This window comes from Lithobates pipiens, unplaced genomic scaffold (genome assembly GCF_037356315.1).
Source record: "Lithobates pipiens isolate NorthernLeopardFrog02 unplaced genomic scaffold, aLitPip1_a1.2 Scaffold_3, whole genome shotgun sequence".
In the NCBI taxonomy this organism is placed as follows: domain Eukaryota; kingdom Metazoa; phylum Chordata; class Amphibia; order Anura; family Ranidae; genus Lithobates; species Lithobates pipiens.
In genome coordinates this window covers 189,432,680-189,448,357 of record NW_027507790.1, presented here as the reverse complement: position 1 = coordinate 189,448,357, position 15,678 = coordinate 189,432,680, and the positions used below count along the sequence as shown (strand labels likewise).

Sequence of the window (15,678 nt, the reverse complement as noted above, 5' to 3'; positions counted from 1 at the left end):
TTGCAATGCATAAAAAGTAATAAATAAGAACTCAATACGTAAATAGAAGTTTAAATGTGTCTAAAATTAAAAAGGTTTTGTTTACTTTTGTATAGAATTTGAAGGGTGTGAACCTCTGCTAGGTTTTTACTGATGTCAAGGGTGACATTTTGGAAATTTTTTATAATTGTTACCAGAATAAAAACTGTCAGCAAATCTCCAACAGGGGCATAATAAAAACAGTAGTAGAGATGTGGAAGGATAGAATCCCCATCACCCCCATCACTTTTTATTGTATCCCAGATTTTCACCACATCTTGTCTGGAAATCCTATGATTAAAGTTGCACTGGACCGTAATCAGAGTGCTGTAAGTCTGAGCATGGCTGCAAATTGTAAGCATGGTTACTATTATGTTGTGCATCTCAACTGAATAAACTACACCATGGTGTAATTTTTGATGGCATGCACAACTTTGTCAGAAAGTGTTGTCTTTCACTGTTCTTATCAGCAGTCTTGAATTAGCCAGCGTGAGTAAGCATCATTGGGTTCATTTATCTTAGAGCCATAGGTTGACCATAGACTTTCACAGAAGACAAGATGTGCACCTTCAGGCACTCCCTTCGTGTGCTACTATTACCAATGGCAATATTCAGATTGGCTGAATTTTCCTGTTGACGAACAGAAAAGAGAAGGGTATGAGTGACACTGGGAGATGTTGCTGTGACAATAAAGATCAGTTTAGGTTTTCTACCATCAACAATCAACTGTTGCTGTACTGTGGCTGGTTAGAAGGGTCTAAAGCATGGCATGGATCATATCCCAATTTATGGAAAATTGCTACATTGGCAGATCATATACAGTGGGGGGAAAAAGTATTTGATCCCCTACTGATTTTGTACATTTGCCCACTGACAAAGAAATTACCTGTCTATAATTTTAATGGTAGGCTTATTTTAACAGTGAGATACAATATAACAACAAAAATATCCATAAAAATGCATTTCAAAAAAGTTATACATTTATTTGCATTTTAATTAATGAAATAAGAATTTGATCCCCTATCAATCAGCATGATTTTTGGCTCTCTGAAATCATACAGGTAATGAGCTGAGATTAAGGGAGTGCTCCTAATCTCAGCTTGTTACCTGTATAAAAGACACCTGTCCACAGAAGCAAACAATCAGATTCCAATCTCTCTACCATAGCCAAGACCAAAGAGCTGTCCAAGGATGTCGGGGACAAGATTGTAGACCTACACAAGGCTGGAATGAGCTACAAGACCATCGCCAAACAGCTTGGTGAGAGGATGACAACAGCAATTATTCACAAATAGAAGAAACACAAAATAATTGTCAATCTCCCTTATTTTGGGGCTCCATGCAGTATCTCACCTTGTGGAGTTTCAATGATCATGAGAATCAGCCCAGAATTACATGGAAGAATCTTGTCAATGATCTCAAGGCAGCTGGGACCATAGTCACCAAGAAAAAAATTGGTAGCACACTAAAGACTAAAATCGTGCAGTGCCCCCAAATTCCCCCTGCTCAAGAAAGCACATGTACAGGCCTGCCTGAAGTTTGCTAATGAACATCTGAATAATTCAGAGAAGAACTGGGTGAAAGTGTTGTGGTCAGATGAGACCAAAATCGAGCTCTTAGACATCAACTCAACTCGCCGTGTTTGGAGGAGGAGGAACACCATTCCCACCATCAAACATGGAGGTGGAGACATTATGCTTTAGGGGTGTTTTTCTGGTAAGGTGACGGGACAACTTCACCGCATTAAAGGGATGATGGATGGAGTCGTGCACGCCAAATCTTGGATGAGAACATCCCTCCCTCAGCCAGGGCATTGGAAATGGAAATGGATCATGGATGGGTATTCCAGCATGACAATGACCCAAAACACACGGCCAAGGCAACAATGGGGTGGCACAAGAAGAAGCACATGAAGGTCATGAAGTGGCCTAGCCAGTCTCCAGACCTTAATCCCATAGAAAATATGTGAAAGTAGTTGAAAGTTTGAGTTACCAAACATCAGCCTCGAAACCTTAATGACTTGGAGAGGATCTGCAAAGAGCAGTGGGGCAAAATCCCTCCACAGATGTGTGCAAACATGGTGGCCAACTACAAGAAATGTTTGACCTCTGTGATTGCCAGCAAGGGTTTTGCCACCAAGTACTAAGTCATGTTTTGCGAAGGGGTCAAATACTTATTTCACTCATTAAAATGCAAATCAATTTATAACTTTTTTGAAATGCATTTTTCTGGATATTTTTGTTGTTATTCTGTCTCTCACTGTTAAAATAAACCTACCAATAAAATCCACTGTTGCATCTGTCCCCTAAAACTGAGAACCGTGCTATCAAAAACCGCTGATTGCTTGGTACTCAGAGCTCTGTGAGCAGAGAGCCGGTGATTCAGTCACCGGCTCTCTGCTCTGCCCCTTACCCCTCGTTCACTGGATCACTGGGCTGTGGAGGGGATGGGAGCGGCTGGATCAGACTTTTAGTGGCTTGCTGAGAGGCTGAGTCTGGTGCTGGTCCAGGGTTGTGGGTGGATCCCAACCATATTGTCCCAGCCTAGACCGACTCTGTGACGTCAGCTGACAGCTGGTTTCAGCCCACTGTCTGCTGAAAATGGGTCAGAGGCATACAGAACAAACTGTACTCCTGTAATCCACAGGAGAAGTAAAGCGAAATAATATGATATATAAATGGCTTTATATGATCACTATCCTTAAATAAATGAGTTTTTTTGGCATGATTAGTCATATTTTTAATACCAATGCCAAAATGTAATGATTTCTGCGAGGTTGTGCAAACTTTTGAGCACAACTGTATTTTGTTGATTTTCTGTGATGCTTATAAAGTTATTGTTGCTTTGATTTGCAATTTTTTCTATTTACAATGTATAGTACTTGCCTTTATAAAGTAGTTCATTGTAATAAAAATCACATTTGAGGTAAGGAGTTGCTCAAACCGACTCAGTGAAGATCTCAGTGACCAAGCCTCGGTAGGAGGGGTAAAACATGTCAGGGGACATGCCCGGAGCATGGCTGGGGGGCCATACACAGCCATATCCATATCTGAAGCACTGGGTCAGTTTTGAGTGATGTCTTACCCCACATAGGTCCACGCTTCTGAATTAGTGCCTGATGTCTGCTCCCACTTTCTGAACACTGGTATCCTCCAGCTTTGAGCGGCGCTCCAAGTCTCCATGTAATCACAGTAATAAAAATCACAATGAGTATTAGTCTGCCAGATTCTGGAGATGATCTCTGGCAGTATCACTAGGAACATAGAATATTAGAGCTGAGTCTAGACAAAAGCTAAGTAGGCAGTTGAAATACATTTAAGGGGGTCGTACATTTTGGAAAAATGTTCATCAACATGACCCCTAAGTCTATCAGATGGGGTTGATTTACTAAAACTGGAGAGTGCAAAATCTGATGTAGCTGCGCATGGTAGCCAATCAGCTTCTAACGTCAGATTGTTCAATTAAGCTTTGACAATAAAACCTAGAAGCTGATTAGTTTCTATGCCGAGCTGCACCAGATTTTGCCCTCTCTAGTTTTAGTAAAACAACCCCAAAAGATTCTCTACAGTCTCAAATTATGTGAAAGGCCCACAATGCTCCTAGTAGTTATGGGCCTTTGTTCTTTTGCCTAGGCTTTAGGTCAAAGCAGCTTGGGAACAGTGCTTTTTATATGCATGAAAAGCAACAGGTACTTTTTTCATTCAATAGGAAAACGTGATTTGGTAATGCTGACATTTGCAGTGATCATATAAAGTGAATGTAGTGATTTATGTTAAACAGGCTGTATCTATAATTCTGACCAACTTGCTTCTGCCTTCTTTCCTAGGAAGTGTGTAGAGAGCTCTGGTGTCTGAGCAAAAGTAACAGATGTGTTACAAACAGCATTCCTGCTGCCGAAGGAACCCTCTGCCAGACTGGAACCATAGAGAAAGGGGCAAGTCCATGTTCTTTCATTTCCTCTTTACTGGATTAAAAAAAAGTCAAAACACAAGGATTACTATGAATAAAGTATTAGCATATGCTACTTTCAGATTTTATATAAATATTTTCAAAAGTTTAACTTTCTTTGTATATTTTTGATCTTTCTTTCCGTCTGTCTATTGAATCATTCATCTCTCTATCTATCTATGCATCCATCTATCCAACAATCAATGTTGGCATTGGCTTATAGTCAGTTTTATATCCTTTCCAACCCTCAGCCCAAATAATGTCTATGATTAGCCTATCCAATGGTGGAATATGGAATGCTCCATAAGACGAGAAATTTTGATGGACCCAAAATGCCCCTTGAAGTTATTTTAAGTAAAGTCATGATGGAAGAAATTAGGGTTTGTTTTAATTTGTACTAATTAGATGCAGATCAACTGTAAACTATTTACCCTAAAGACACATGAAGATATTAGTTAATCTCTTGACAATTTCAGAACAGTTGTGTGATGATAGTGACTTCTGTAGGTACCCACCATTCTCTATAGACACCAGATGGATGAATTCTGCAGTGGGGAGTCTGTTGGTTGGTGCTTAGGGAATCTGCAGAATATTTAAACTCGTATACAGTGTGAACCTGCGTTTATATGACACTGTGGAACAATTGTGACGTTATTCATTTGTCTGATCTTTTTCGATCCAGTTACCGTTTTATGTCTAAAAACAAAAAAATTACTCCATTGGGCCGGCGGGGACACCATAGAGGTGCAGATTTCCCAAGAGAGGTTCCCCCATCCTACTGGGTGTTTGGCCAAGCTCTGCTCTTGAACTCCTAAGTGGGGGACATCTCCTCTTTTGGGGTGGATTTCATCTTAATAAGGTATTTTCTTACAAGCCTCACTTGTTACTGTTTCTAGTAGACTATCACCTTTGGAGGAGCTCTCTCTTTTATGTTGTGGCCGTGTTATAATAAATCTCAAATTTTGAGTCGATGTGCCTTAAAGATTGTAGTGCTGCTACCTTTTATATCTACCTATTCTGGGCTCCTCCATATCTCCAGACATTTAACTTGGTTCACCCTTCTATACACTTTCTGGCCCCCCTTTGAATCCACATAGATGTCTGTGCCCTAATAGAGTGGCCAGATAATAAAATATTTTTTGGCCACCCTGGTAGGTGTTTTCCCGCCGGCCCAACGTTGGAATTTGGAGGCTGTTTATCATCTGGCATTTCAGAGTCCCCACTTGGAGGCCAATTTGCCCTTTCCCTGGATTTATTCCTGCCTGTTGTTTGTCTTTTAGAGGTCAATCAAAAGCACCTACCCAATCTGTCCTGAGAAAGCAAATCTTTTGCGAAACACGTTGACAAGCATGCACAAAGGAGTTATGGAGCTGACTTTTTTGATATCTACACTTATTTTCTTGTATGTTGATGAACCTTTAATGCCTATATGATTGGATCCATGCCTCCATGTTTGTAATTGGGTATCTGTTGAACTGTTGTTGAGTAGCGGGTGTAGTCATTTTATAGTGTGTGGTTTTTTAATAATTATTGTAATAAAGATTATTTTGTTTTTACATGAAGTGCCTCATATTGTGCCCACAAAGCCCACTATGTTTTGCGAAGGTCTAGTTTACTTTCTCAATCCTTTTTTCTAATATTTGGATGTTGGCAAGGTGGGAGTCCTCCTTCCCAACAAAAGTACATAACCTCAGTATCAATTTGTAAAAAAGAAATGTACTAAGAAATGTGCATATCTCTGCTGCTTAAAAGGGTATGGAGAAGTTAACATTTGTGTGTGTGGGTGTTAGGCCGCGTACACACGGGCGGACTGTTCGCTCAACTTTGTCCGCTGAACAGTGTTTCAGCGGACAGTCCGCCCGTGTGTGGGCTTTCAGCGGACAGTTTCAGCGGACAGTTTGACGGACAAAGTCTTTCGGAAATTCCGAAAAACTGTCCGCTGAAACTTTGTTTGAGCGAACAGTCCGCCCGTGTGTAGGCTACTTTCCAAATGAGCAAACTGTTCCCGCTCGGAGGAAAGTCTGCTCATTTCGAGCACGTGTGAAGGTAGGCGGGGCCCGTGACGGAGACGTCGCAGGCTCCGCCGCCTGGAATGGACTTAAAGGGGAACCCCAACGCCGAAAAAAATCGGCATGGGGGTCCCCCCAAAGTCCACAACAGACCCTTGTCCGAGCACGCTACCCGGCCGGCCAGGAAAGGGGGGCGAGCGAGCCCGCCCCCCCTCCTGAGCCGTACCAGGCCGCGTGCCCTCAACATGGGGGGTGCCTTGGGGAAGGGGGGGCCGCGCGGCCCCCCCACCCCAAAGCACCTTGTCCCCATGTTGATGAGGACAAGGGCCTCTTCCCGACAACCCTGGCCGTTGGTTGTCGGGGTCTGCGGGCGGGGGGCTTATCGGAATCCGGGAGCCCCCTTTAATAAGGGGGCCCCTGGATACCGGCCCCCCACCCTATGTGAATGAGTATGGGGTACAATGTACCCCTACCCATTCACCTGTAAAATAAAAGTACCCAAAAAAAAACACAACACACGAGAAAAAATATTTTATTGCACAGCTCCGGGGGTCTTCCGTCTTCGGGGGTCTTCTCGCCGGACTCCTCCGCTATCTTCGTGTAGCTCTTTTGCTAGCGGAGGAGTCCGGCTTTCTTCCTCCCCGCCGCCGGCCTCTTCTCCCGACTTCGGGGGTCTTGTCCCCCTCTTCGGTTCTTCTGCCGGGCCACCGCGCCTTCTTGTAGCTCTTTTGCAGGCGGTGGCCCGGTCTTCTGTCGCCGCTGTCGCCGTCGCCGCCTTCCGTTCTTCTTCTTCTTCTTGTTCTTCTTGTTCTTCTCCAGGAGATGTTGACACGACGCTCTCTCCGGCCGGAATGCCAGAGCCGCCCTGCGCTGCCACTTATATAGTGACAATGGGGCGGTGTCACATGGTATATGTCACATGGGTTGGTCACATGGGTTGATGTCACATGGTGACCCCGTCCCCTTACGATGTCATAGTCCCCATGTGACATCAACCCATGTGACCAACCCATGTGACATATACCATGTGACACCGCCCCATTGGCACTATATAAGTGGCAGCACAGCGCGGCTCTGGCATTCCGGCCGGAGAGAGCGACGTGTCAACATCTCCTGGAGAAGAAGAAGAAGAACAAGAAGAAGAAGAAGAACGGAAGGCGGCGACGGCGACAGCGGCGACAGAAGACCGGGCCACCGCCTGCAAAAGAGCTACAAGAAGGCGAAGAGGGGGACAAGACCCCCGAAGTCGGGAGAAGAGGCCGGCGGCGGGGAGGAAGAAAGCCGGACTCCTCCGCTAGCAAAAGAGCTACAAGAAGATAGCGGAGGAGTCCGGAGAAGACCCCCGAAGACGGAAGACCCCCGGAGCTGTGCAATAAAATATTTTAACCCTGTGTTGTGTTTTTTTTTTTTTGTACTTTTTTTCACAGGTGAATGGGTAGGGGTACATTGTACCCCATACCCATTCACATAGGGTGGGGGGCCGGTATCCGGGGGCCCACTTATTAAAGGGGGCTCCCGGATTCCGATAAGCCCCCGCCCGCAGACCCCGACAACCAACGGCCAGGGTTGTCGGGAAGAGGCCCTTGTCCTCATCAACATGGGGACAAGGTGCTTTGGGGTGGGGGGGGCGCGCGGCCCCCCCTTCCCCAAGGCACCCCCCATGTTGAGGGCACGCGGCCTGGTACGGCTCAGGGGGGGGCGCGCTCGCTCGCCCCCCCTTTCCTGGCCGGCCGGGTAGCGTGCTCGGACAAGGGTCTGTTGTGGACTTTGGGGGAACCCCCACGCCGATTTTTTTTCGGCGTTGAGTGTCCCTTTAAGTCCATTCCAGGCGGCGGTGCCCGCGACGTCTCCTTCGCGGGCCCCGCCTACCTGTACACGCGCTCGAAATGGGCGGACTTGCCTCCGCCTTACGTGGGCGAGTCCGTTCATTTCAAAAGTTGAGCGAACTGTTTGGCAAACAGTTCGCTGAAACAGTCCGCTCAAAAAGTGCCGTGTGTGGGCAAGTCCGCTCATGCAAATTTTGAGCGGACTGTTGCGGCAACTGTTTGACGAACAAAGTTTCAGCGAACAGTCCCCGCGTGTGTACGCGGCCTTAGGCCTTTTCTTTTGGCTGATAGGTCTGAACCAGGGAAAAAAAACACAACTCTTATGATGATTTAATTGTGATGACAGTCATGTGTTTTTCCAGAGTTTTTAGCATCTTGACATCGTGTTATTTGCCACTTGGCTTTGTATTGGACAGTCCAGATTTTATATTTGCTGTTTTCTTCTTTTATTGCTGTGCATTGATTGTGCCTTTTTGGGCACTCTACACACCAAACCAGACAATGGCCTTTGCTGTTTCCTATGCTCTGCTCTGTTTTATTGCTGGTCATGCTGGTTATGTAAATGAGCCTGCACCTGCATATATGGATTTGGAAGGCTTCATTCATAAATACATCATGTTGTGCTGTAATGATTATTTATATTTTTTTTTATATTTTTGATTTTTTTATGTATTGTCAGGTTGTTTTTTTATAAACATCTTTGCAATGTATTTAGCCATTCTCTATCAATTAAACATAGTTAACAACAGGATAAAGTGCAGAATAAAATGATCCTTTGTATAATGAGATGAGGCGAGAAGTTTAGAAGAGTTATAACTGATTCTTTTATTGCAATGTCAATAAAAACAATTATCATTCACGGCATGCCTTGAATGTAAATTTTGGGAAACAGTTGAATTGATGGCTTTGGTTCAGCTTCAAGATAAGCATCACCCACTTTTACTCAAGCTGCAACAGCTCTTAATCTCTATTCAGTTTTTAACAGGGGTAAAGGTGGTAATTGTAGTTAGTAAGATGTATTTAATTACAGTAATGCATCTTCAGTTATGGTGGTAATAAACCCTAAAACAAAAATATATTAAATTGCAGTTTACCAATTCATACATGCTTTGGCTGTATTCCTTTTCTGATTTTATTTTCACCTTGTGATCCCGCCAGCAAGTTGGTTATCTTTCAACCTTTAAAGGTGAAGTGTGAGATTTTTTTTAAAGAATTATACTTACCTAGGTGGATGCAGCATCACTCTGATGCTGCATTTGTCCCCAGCCGGCTCTAAGACCTGAGGGATCAAACACCGCTGATCGCTCAGTTATCAGTGCTTCCTGGAGCTCTGGGCTGTGGAGGGGCAGAAGCATCTGGCTCAGGCTCTCAGTGAGAGCCTGAGCCAGGTGCCATTCAAGGCTCCTGGGTGGATTCCAACCATATGGTCACATTTTTCCCCAGCCTGGACTGGCTCTGTAATGTCAGCTGACAGTGGGCTTTAGCCTATTGTTGGCTGAACAGAGGTTATGGGAGAGCAGAACCAAAAGTGTCTCTGTTGCTTCTCCATCCAGAGTAGAGACACCTTAAAAGAAAATTTGAGTTTTCTTTGGAATCATACTTATCTAGGTGGAGGCAAAAATGGTCCAATCGCTCAGTTCTCAGTGCTCCATGTTCAGAGAGCTAGTGACTGTATTTCACCTGCTCTCTGCTCTGACCCCCTCCCCCCATGTGCTTACTTGAGCGCTGGGTCGTGAAGGGGGCAGGAGAGGCCTGCTGAGAGTCTGAGCCAAGTGCCAATCCAGGCATCTGAGTGGATACTGACCATTTGGTCATAATCTTTTCCAGCCTGGACCAACTCTTTGAGGTCAGTCGACATCAAGCTTCAACCCGCTGTCTGCTGAAAATGGGTCACAAGAGTGCAGAATAAAACCACGCTCCTGTGATCCATAGGTGAAGTACAGCCAAACAAGCTTTGGTTGTTCTTCTCCTTTAAGACAGGAAGTTTGTTATTAATCAGATCACCAGATGAAAATAAAGAAGCCCAGAAAAATGTAAAAAGCCTAAAAATGTAAATTAATGCAGCCACCACATTTAAGAGTTGGTAAACTGCATGATTTTGTTTTTCTTTTATGGAGAGGGGAGTTAATACTACTTTAAATCTTTAATTAAAGTAAGGTTCTTTTTTACTTTGGGATACTACATTTCAGTGTTATAAATTTTCTTTGATAGTTGGTAAGACATTTGTAATGTAATGAGATTGTAAAAAAACAAATAGTTGGTAGCGGAGTGTATTTTACGAATGGATGCTAGTGCTGTAAAAGTGACCCATGAAATAGAGCTGCAGACTGGATTTGTGTCAGACAATGGCCACTGTCATCTGGTCTTAGCATTGACTCCTGCTATATTAGTCAGGCTATTTTCAACAAAGATTATACTGCACTTTGACTTGCAAGCTGATGTTCAAATAAAGAGAATGAAAGCTTTTAGGCAGCTGTCACACTTTATTAATCCTTGCTGACGGCTTCATTCAGAAACTCTGACCTGCTGTCACTTAGAGTGGCTTTTCCATGCCGACTTGAGATACTGTTTGTTAGCATAACATACTGAATTGATTGGTCATTAAAGGGACATGATTAACAAAATTGGAAAAAATACATCATTTTGTTTTTGAGTAATAATATAGTTGCCTTCAACTAAAAATATATCTATTGGAATATAAAAGTTGTGTTTCAAAATGTAAAGATCTTAAAGTCAACCTTTCCTAAGAGAAATGTGGGGGCTGGCATTTCCTACTTTTAAAAATGGCAGTTGTTTGGCTGTTATGCTGACCCAACGCCTTACTACTGTCAGAATTGCTGATCCAAAACTAGTGTTCAGATAATGAAACGCAAAGTAAAAACAGAAGTCCTTGTCTGCATAATTGTTAAATACTTACCAGTAGTGTCTTTCTATACAGTACATCAATTATTTTTATCCTTCTGCAATTGACCTTCTAGCAAATCTGACTACTTCAGAAGAGTCAATTCCCCAATTCCTAATTGCATGTCATAGCACTCTCCTCTTTTGTGAGTGTCTAAGTACTGTTTGTACTGGCCCAGTTCCTGCACCCAACCCCTATATAAACTTTTATGTCTCTGCTGGGGGAGGAGCAAAGTAAAAAAAAAGATTGTTATTTGAGTGATAATTGAGTCTTCTGGGGCTGCTGACATCACCAAGATGGCTCTGCCAAGATGGCGGTTCCCAATAGTAGTCTTAGGTCTTCTGGATGTCTTCACAAGGGAGGCTTTCATGGGTAAATTACATGGATAAAATACATTTAATGTACATAAAATCTTATGAGAAGATTTTTGTTGAAATAATGGTCTGCCATATTGTCTCTTTAATATGTGATAACTGGGTATAGCTGGTTTACTCTCCAGCCACATTGTACTTGTTCTTCCAACAGAGTTGGAAAGGGGGGCATTGTGTGTATAAGACATGTAAAATTCATGTTAGTGGTCTATGCGATTCAAATTTGTGATTTTATTGGTCTGTGAGATCCAAAAGGTTGGTGACCACTGGGTTAGAAGACCATTGCTGGTAATTATCATTAATGTTTTCCTCTGAGAAAAGAAATGATTTTCGTGTTTTTCATCTACTCTCACTTCCCCTCTGCAATATAATATAGAGAAGGGGCTGTAAAATAGTGAGATTTTAAAGTAGAAGTACAGCCAAAGGTTCGTTCTGCACTACTGTAACCGGGTTTCAGCAGACAGTGAGCTTAAGCGAGGGGGGCTGGGGGAGGGCAGAGCAGAGAGCAGTGACTGACAGTCACCAGCTCTCTGCTCACGGAGCCCTGAGAACCGAGCAAGCGGCGGTGTTAGACTGCTTGGTTCCCAGCCGCGCCGCCGAGGCGGGAGGGAATGCAGATGCAGCACCTTGATAAGTATGATTGCACAATAAAAAAATACCCATACTTCTCTTTTAAAGCCCCAGACATAAGTAGTTTTCCTAGAAGCCCTCTGTGCTGTGCCCAGCTCCTTAGGGGTAAAGAGAGTGAAAGCCTAGGCTAATTATTCACAATTCCGATGATGATGATGATAATATACGAGGCCCAGTGTAAACTATGTAAACTATGGTCATGTAGAAGACTGAAAAGCAAGGTTCCTGTATTGGAGTAGGTGAACAGGGTCCAATGTGTGTCCCACTTTTATTAATTGATGTAAATGAGATGTCCTAGCCCCGTGATGTCACTGTCCTAACACAAATTTAGAACCTTATTTACGGGCCAATATGCAGGGAACATCCACTCACCAAAAACCTGCACCATCATGGTTGGATCCTGGTTACAAACCCCTTACTGTAAATAAGTCCTGTGTTTGCTTTTATGTTCTTAATTGCTGACCATTACATATGTTACATGCAGCTATCATTTGTAAGTCTGCTCAGTGCTGGTGTTTTAGTTTTGGGTACATGCAGATTGAATCACTGACTGGTTTCTCATGCAGGGCCTCCAGTGCCGAGTCTGGGCGCTTACATTTAGATGTTCACCCACTTGCGACCTTTGTGATTGAATCAAATTTTTCCTGATAGAAGTTTAATTAATTAACCTCATTTAGGTTTATTTAGACAGCACAGAGAGAACAGGCTTCATAGATAATTCAAGAAGAAGAAATTGCTAACCCAGTTGACAAGACGCACAGAGGGTTGTGTCTGCAGCATAGTCATACCTGCTAGCTGATTCCTAGTACATACAAACAGGACGAAAAGAGGAATGCATAATTAAAAAATGTAAAAAAGGGCTGAAAGTTTTAAAGAGCAGGCACTTCTAGTGTCAGTGTCCCTACTTTTCAACACTTCCTTGTAATTTGCCCATTCCCTTAATTTCCCACATATTCCCATTGGCCCTTTCCTATGATGAGTTGAATACTGCCCAATAGGAATGTATGGGAGGCAGAAGGGGACAGGCAGATTTTGACAGTACCAGAAAGTGCTGAGGCTTTGCTTTAACAGAACAGCCCTGCATTTGGACAAGAACAAGGAACAGTGTCTAACCTCCTTCTCATCTTCCTTCAAAGCATTATATTTACCACTATATTATCGGGATCCTTTTAATAATGCATAAACCCCAGTAAAACACATAAAATATCATGATACCGCAAAGGTGTTTCATTACTCTGCATAAAATATGAAATATGAATTCGTACTTGCATTAGGTATTTTTTGGTTTGATCTATTTTAGGTGTAGTAATCCTATAATGTGTCTTTTACAGAGCTTGTTGTATTTTACGGGGATTTGTAAAAGGTTATTTTTTCACCCATAAATTACACAGAAGTATAAACATAATGTAGACCATGACAAAGAATTCTGCTTTATTCCCCAGCAAACATTCTATAAATCAGAAGGAGATGAAACACAACTCTGGAACAGGCTTTGCTTTCAGTTGGTGACTACGGGTCATGTATAGTTTAGTTTCACTGAGTGGCGCTGGCAAATTGGGAGCAGTTTAATCCGGGTTTGTGTTTGTCATTGGCAGCTTATGTGCTGAATTGGGTGATGAAATGTATTTAAGTTCATATGCCTAAAAATAAGAAGTATAGTTTGAAAACTTCTCTCTACCGCATGTAACAAAAGCTCTTTAAGAAGTATGTAAAACCTACTTACTTATATGTTTGTACAGGGATTTGTAGCCAGTGCTGGTGAATAATTTCCTTTACTGCTATCTGTTTCAGTTAAGTGCTCATGCTATGTTTATTTTATAGATGAGAGCAGGAAGTAGTAATCCGTAGAAAGGTGGAGTCATTGCCCATAGCTACCCTCTCATTTTCATTTTTCATGCAATGGGTAAATGGGCAGTTACTTAAAGCAGAGTTCCACCCATAATATAATGTTTACATCAATCAGCAGCTTTCTGCATAAACAACATTTGGGCCTATTTGTTTATTTTTTTTTACTTTGTCTGCATTGTTGCCATGGGGTCCCCTCTAATCTGCCACTTCCGGGCTGTGGTGATTTGCGTCATAACCCATGGTGCCTATGCTCCTGGAAGATGTGTGTCATCATTTTCCCAGGAGTCAGTGGGCAGTGCCGAAGGATAGCATTGCGTTCTTTCAAAACAGGAAATGGTACGATCAAAGGCGGATCTACACACTGTCAGGGCTATGCCCAGCTTACAATGCACATGCACGAATTCGGGAGTAGCCAGCATGCACCTTATCCCTGAAGAGAATCCTAGTGGGCTTCACATGCCCACAATCAAGATGGAATCATTCAGGAAGGTAAGTAAATTATAAAAAATAATGTATTGGGAAGGAGATTGAAATATATTATTGCATACAAGCTGAAGGGATGCGGAAAAGTAGGAAAAAATATGTCAGCGGAACTCCACTTTAAAGACAATCTGTGCTGTGGAAGGAAAGTAACAGGCAAAAGACTAGTCACGAGTATTGCCTAAAGACTCTCTGCAGCTAAACCTTTCCCCTTTTACTAAATTACCATGCCTTGCTCTGCACTGTGTATCTATGTAGCGGCCACCATTTTCATAGAAGCAGGGCTTTACTTCTTCATGTCAGCTGCCCCCTTATGACGGTTGATCTGATGGTGGGGTAATAATCAAGAAACACTGGTAAAGATGCGTAAAGTATGGTTCCACATAATGAATGGAGTAGAAGCAAAGAAATACTTGCACTGCTTGTCCTCAGGTACAGTTTTCTCTCCAGAAAGGTGAACAGTAAGCAACACTGGAATAACATCCTCCAACCTCACTCGAGATCACGTTAGACTAACAGTCACAGTCATAGTTCCTTTAATGATGTCTTACTGCATGCAGACATAGCTATGAGGTTCAATGGATAACGCATATCTTCACTGCTTAAGTTCAGGTCCATTTATATGTTTCTCCAGATTTCCTTGCATCAGCTAATCTTTACCAACCTGAATGTTTAGTAGTTTGAAGATATATAGGAGAACCAAGAATTTGAATGTGTTACATGATATCCTATAAATTGTAATGTAATTGTAGCACTTACCCCTAAAGTGGTCACAGAATATGACTCAGGTCTACCTTACCAGTTCAGAGGCTGCTAGTTCCAGACAGAAGCTCTAAGCACACCAATAACTAGGGATGAACTTGGATGTTCGACTCGAACATCGGCCGTTCGTCTGTTCGTCTAATTCTGAACTTTGTGGACCATTCGCACCACGGCCCACAATGCACTACGCCATCGCAGTGCATTGCTGGCTCATGATTGGCCAATCATGCACTGTGACCCGCATGCTTGGCCAATCACAGCTCTGGCAGCGAGGAGAGCCATAACTGGCCACAGGCAGGATGCTGGCCACAGGCAGGATAGCTCAGGGGGGTTTAGTACACGCTGCACACTATATAAGGCCGCCAGCGTGGCGGCCTTGTGTAGTGTGTTCCGGCGTGCAGGGAAAGAGCAAGATGGGCAGGGACAGTGTGTTCTTTTCTCAGGCATCTGCAGGAGTTAAAGTGGGTGTTGTGTGCCTCCAGCACAGTATACACCTGTAGCTACCCTTTTTTGCTGGTGTTCTCTAATACAGGCATCTGCAGGAGTTAGTGGGTGTTGTGTGCCTCAAGCACAGTATACACCTGTATCTACCCTTTTATGCTGGTGTTCTCTAATACATGCCTCTGCAGGAGTTAGTGGGTGTTGTGTGCCTCCAGCACAGCACAGTATACACCTGTATCTACCATTTATTGCTGGTGTTCTCTAATACAGACATCTGCAGGAGTTAAAGTGGGTGTTGTGTGCCTCCAGCACAGTATACACCTGAAGATATCCCTTATTGCTGGTCTTGTCTGTTGCATATCTTGCATATTAGCCTTTAAAATTATCACTTTTGATTTTGAACTTTCGAGTCCCATAGACTTTATTAGGGCTCTAAAGTTCTT

General features: G+C 43.1%; 1 protein-coding gene across 1 annotated transcript in view; it reads left to right on the top strand.

Moving 5' to 3' along the window:
- Window positions 1-15,678, top strand: part of ADAMTS6 (ADAM metallopeptidase with thrombospondin type 1 motif 6) — a 441,127-nt gene that overhangs the window by 290,395 nt on the left and 135,054 nt on the right. Inside the window, exon 12 of the mRNA XM_077462633.1 lies at window positions 3,845-3,952. Within this exon, the coding sequence (XP_077318759.1) occupies window positions 3,845-3,952 (108 nt within the window). The remainder of the gene's footprint in view (window positions 1-3,844; window positions 3,953-15,678) is intronic.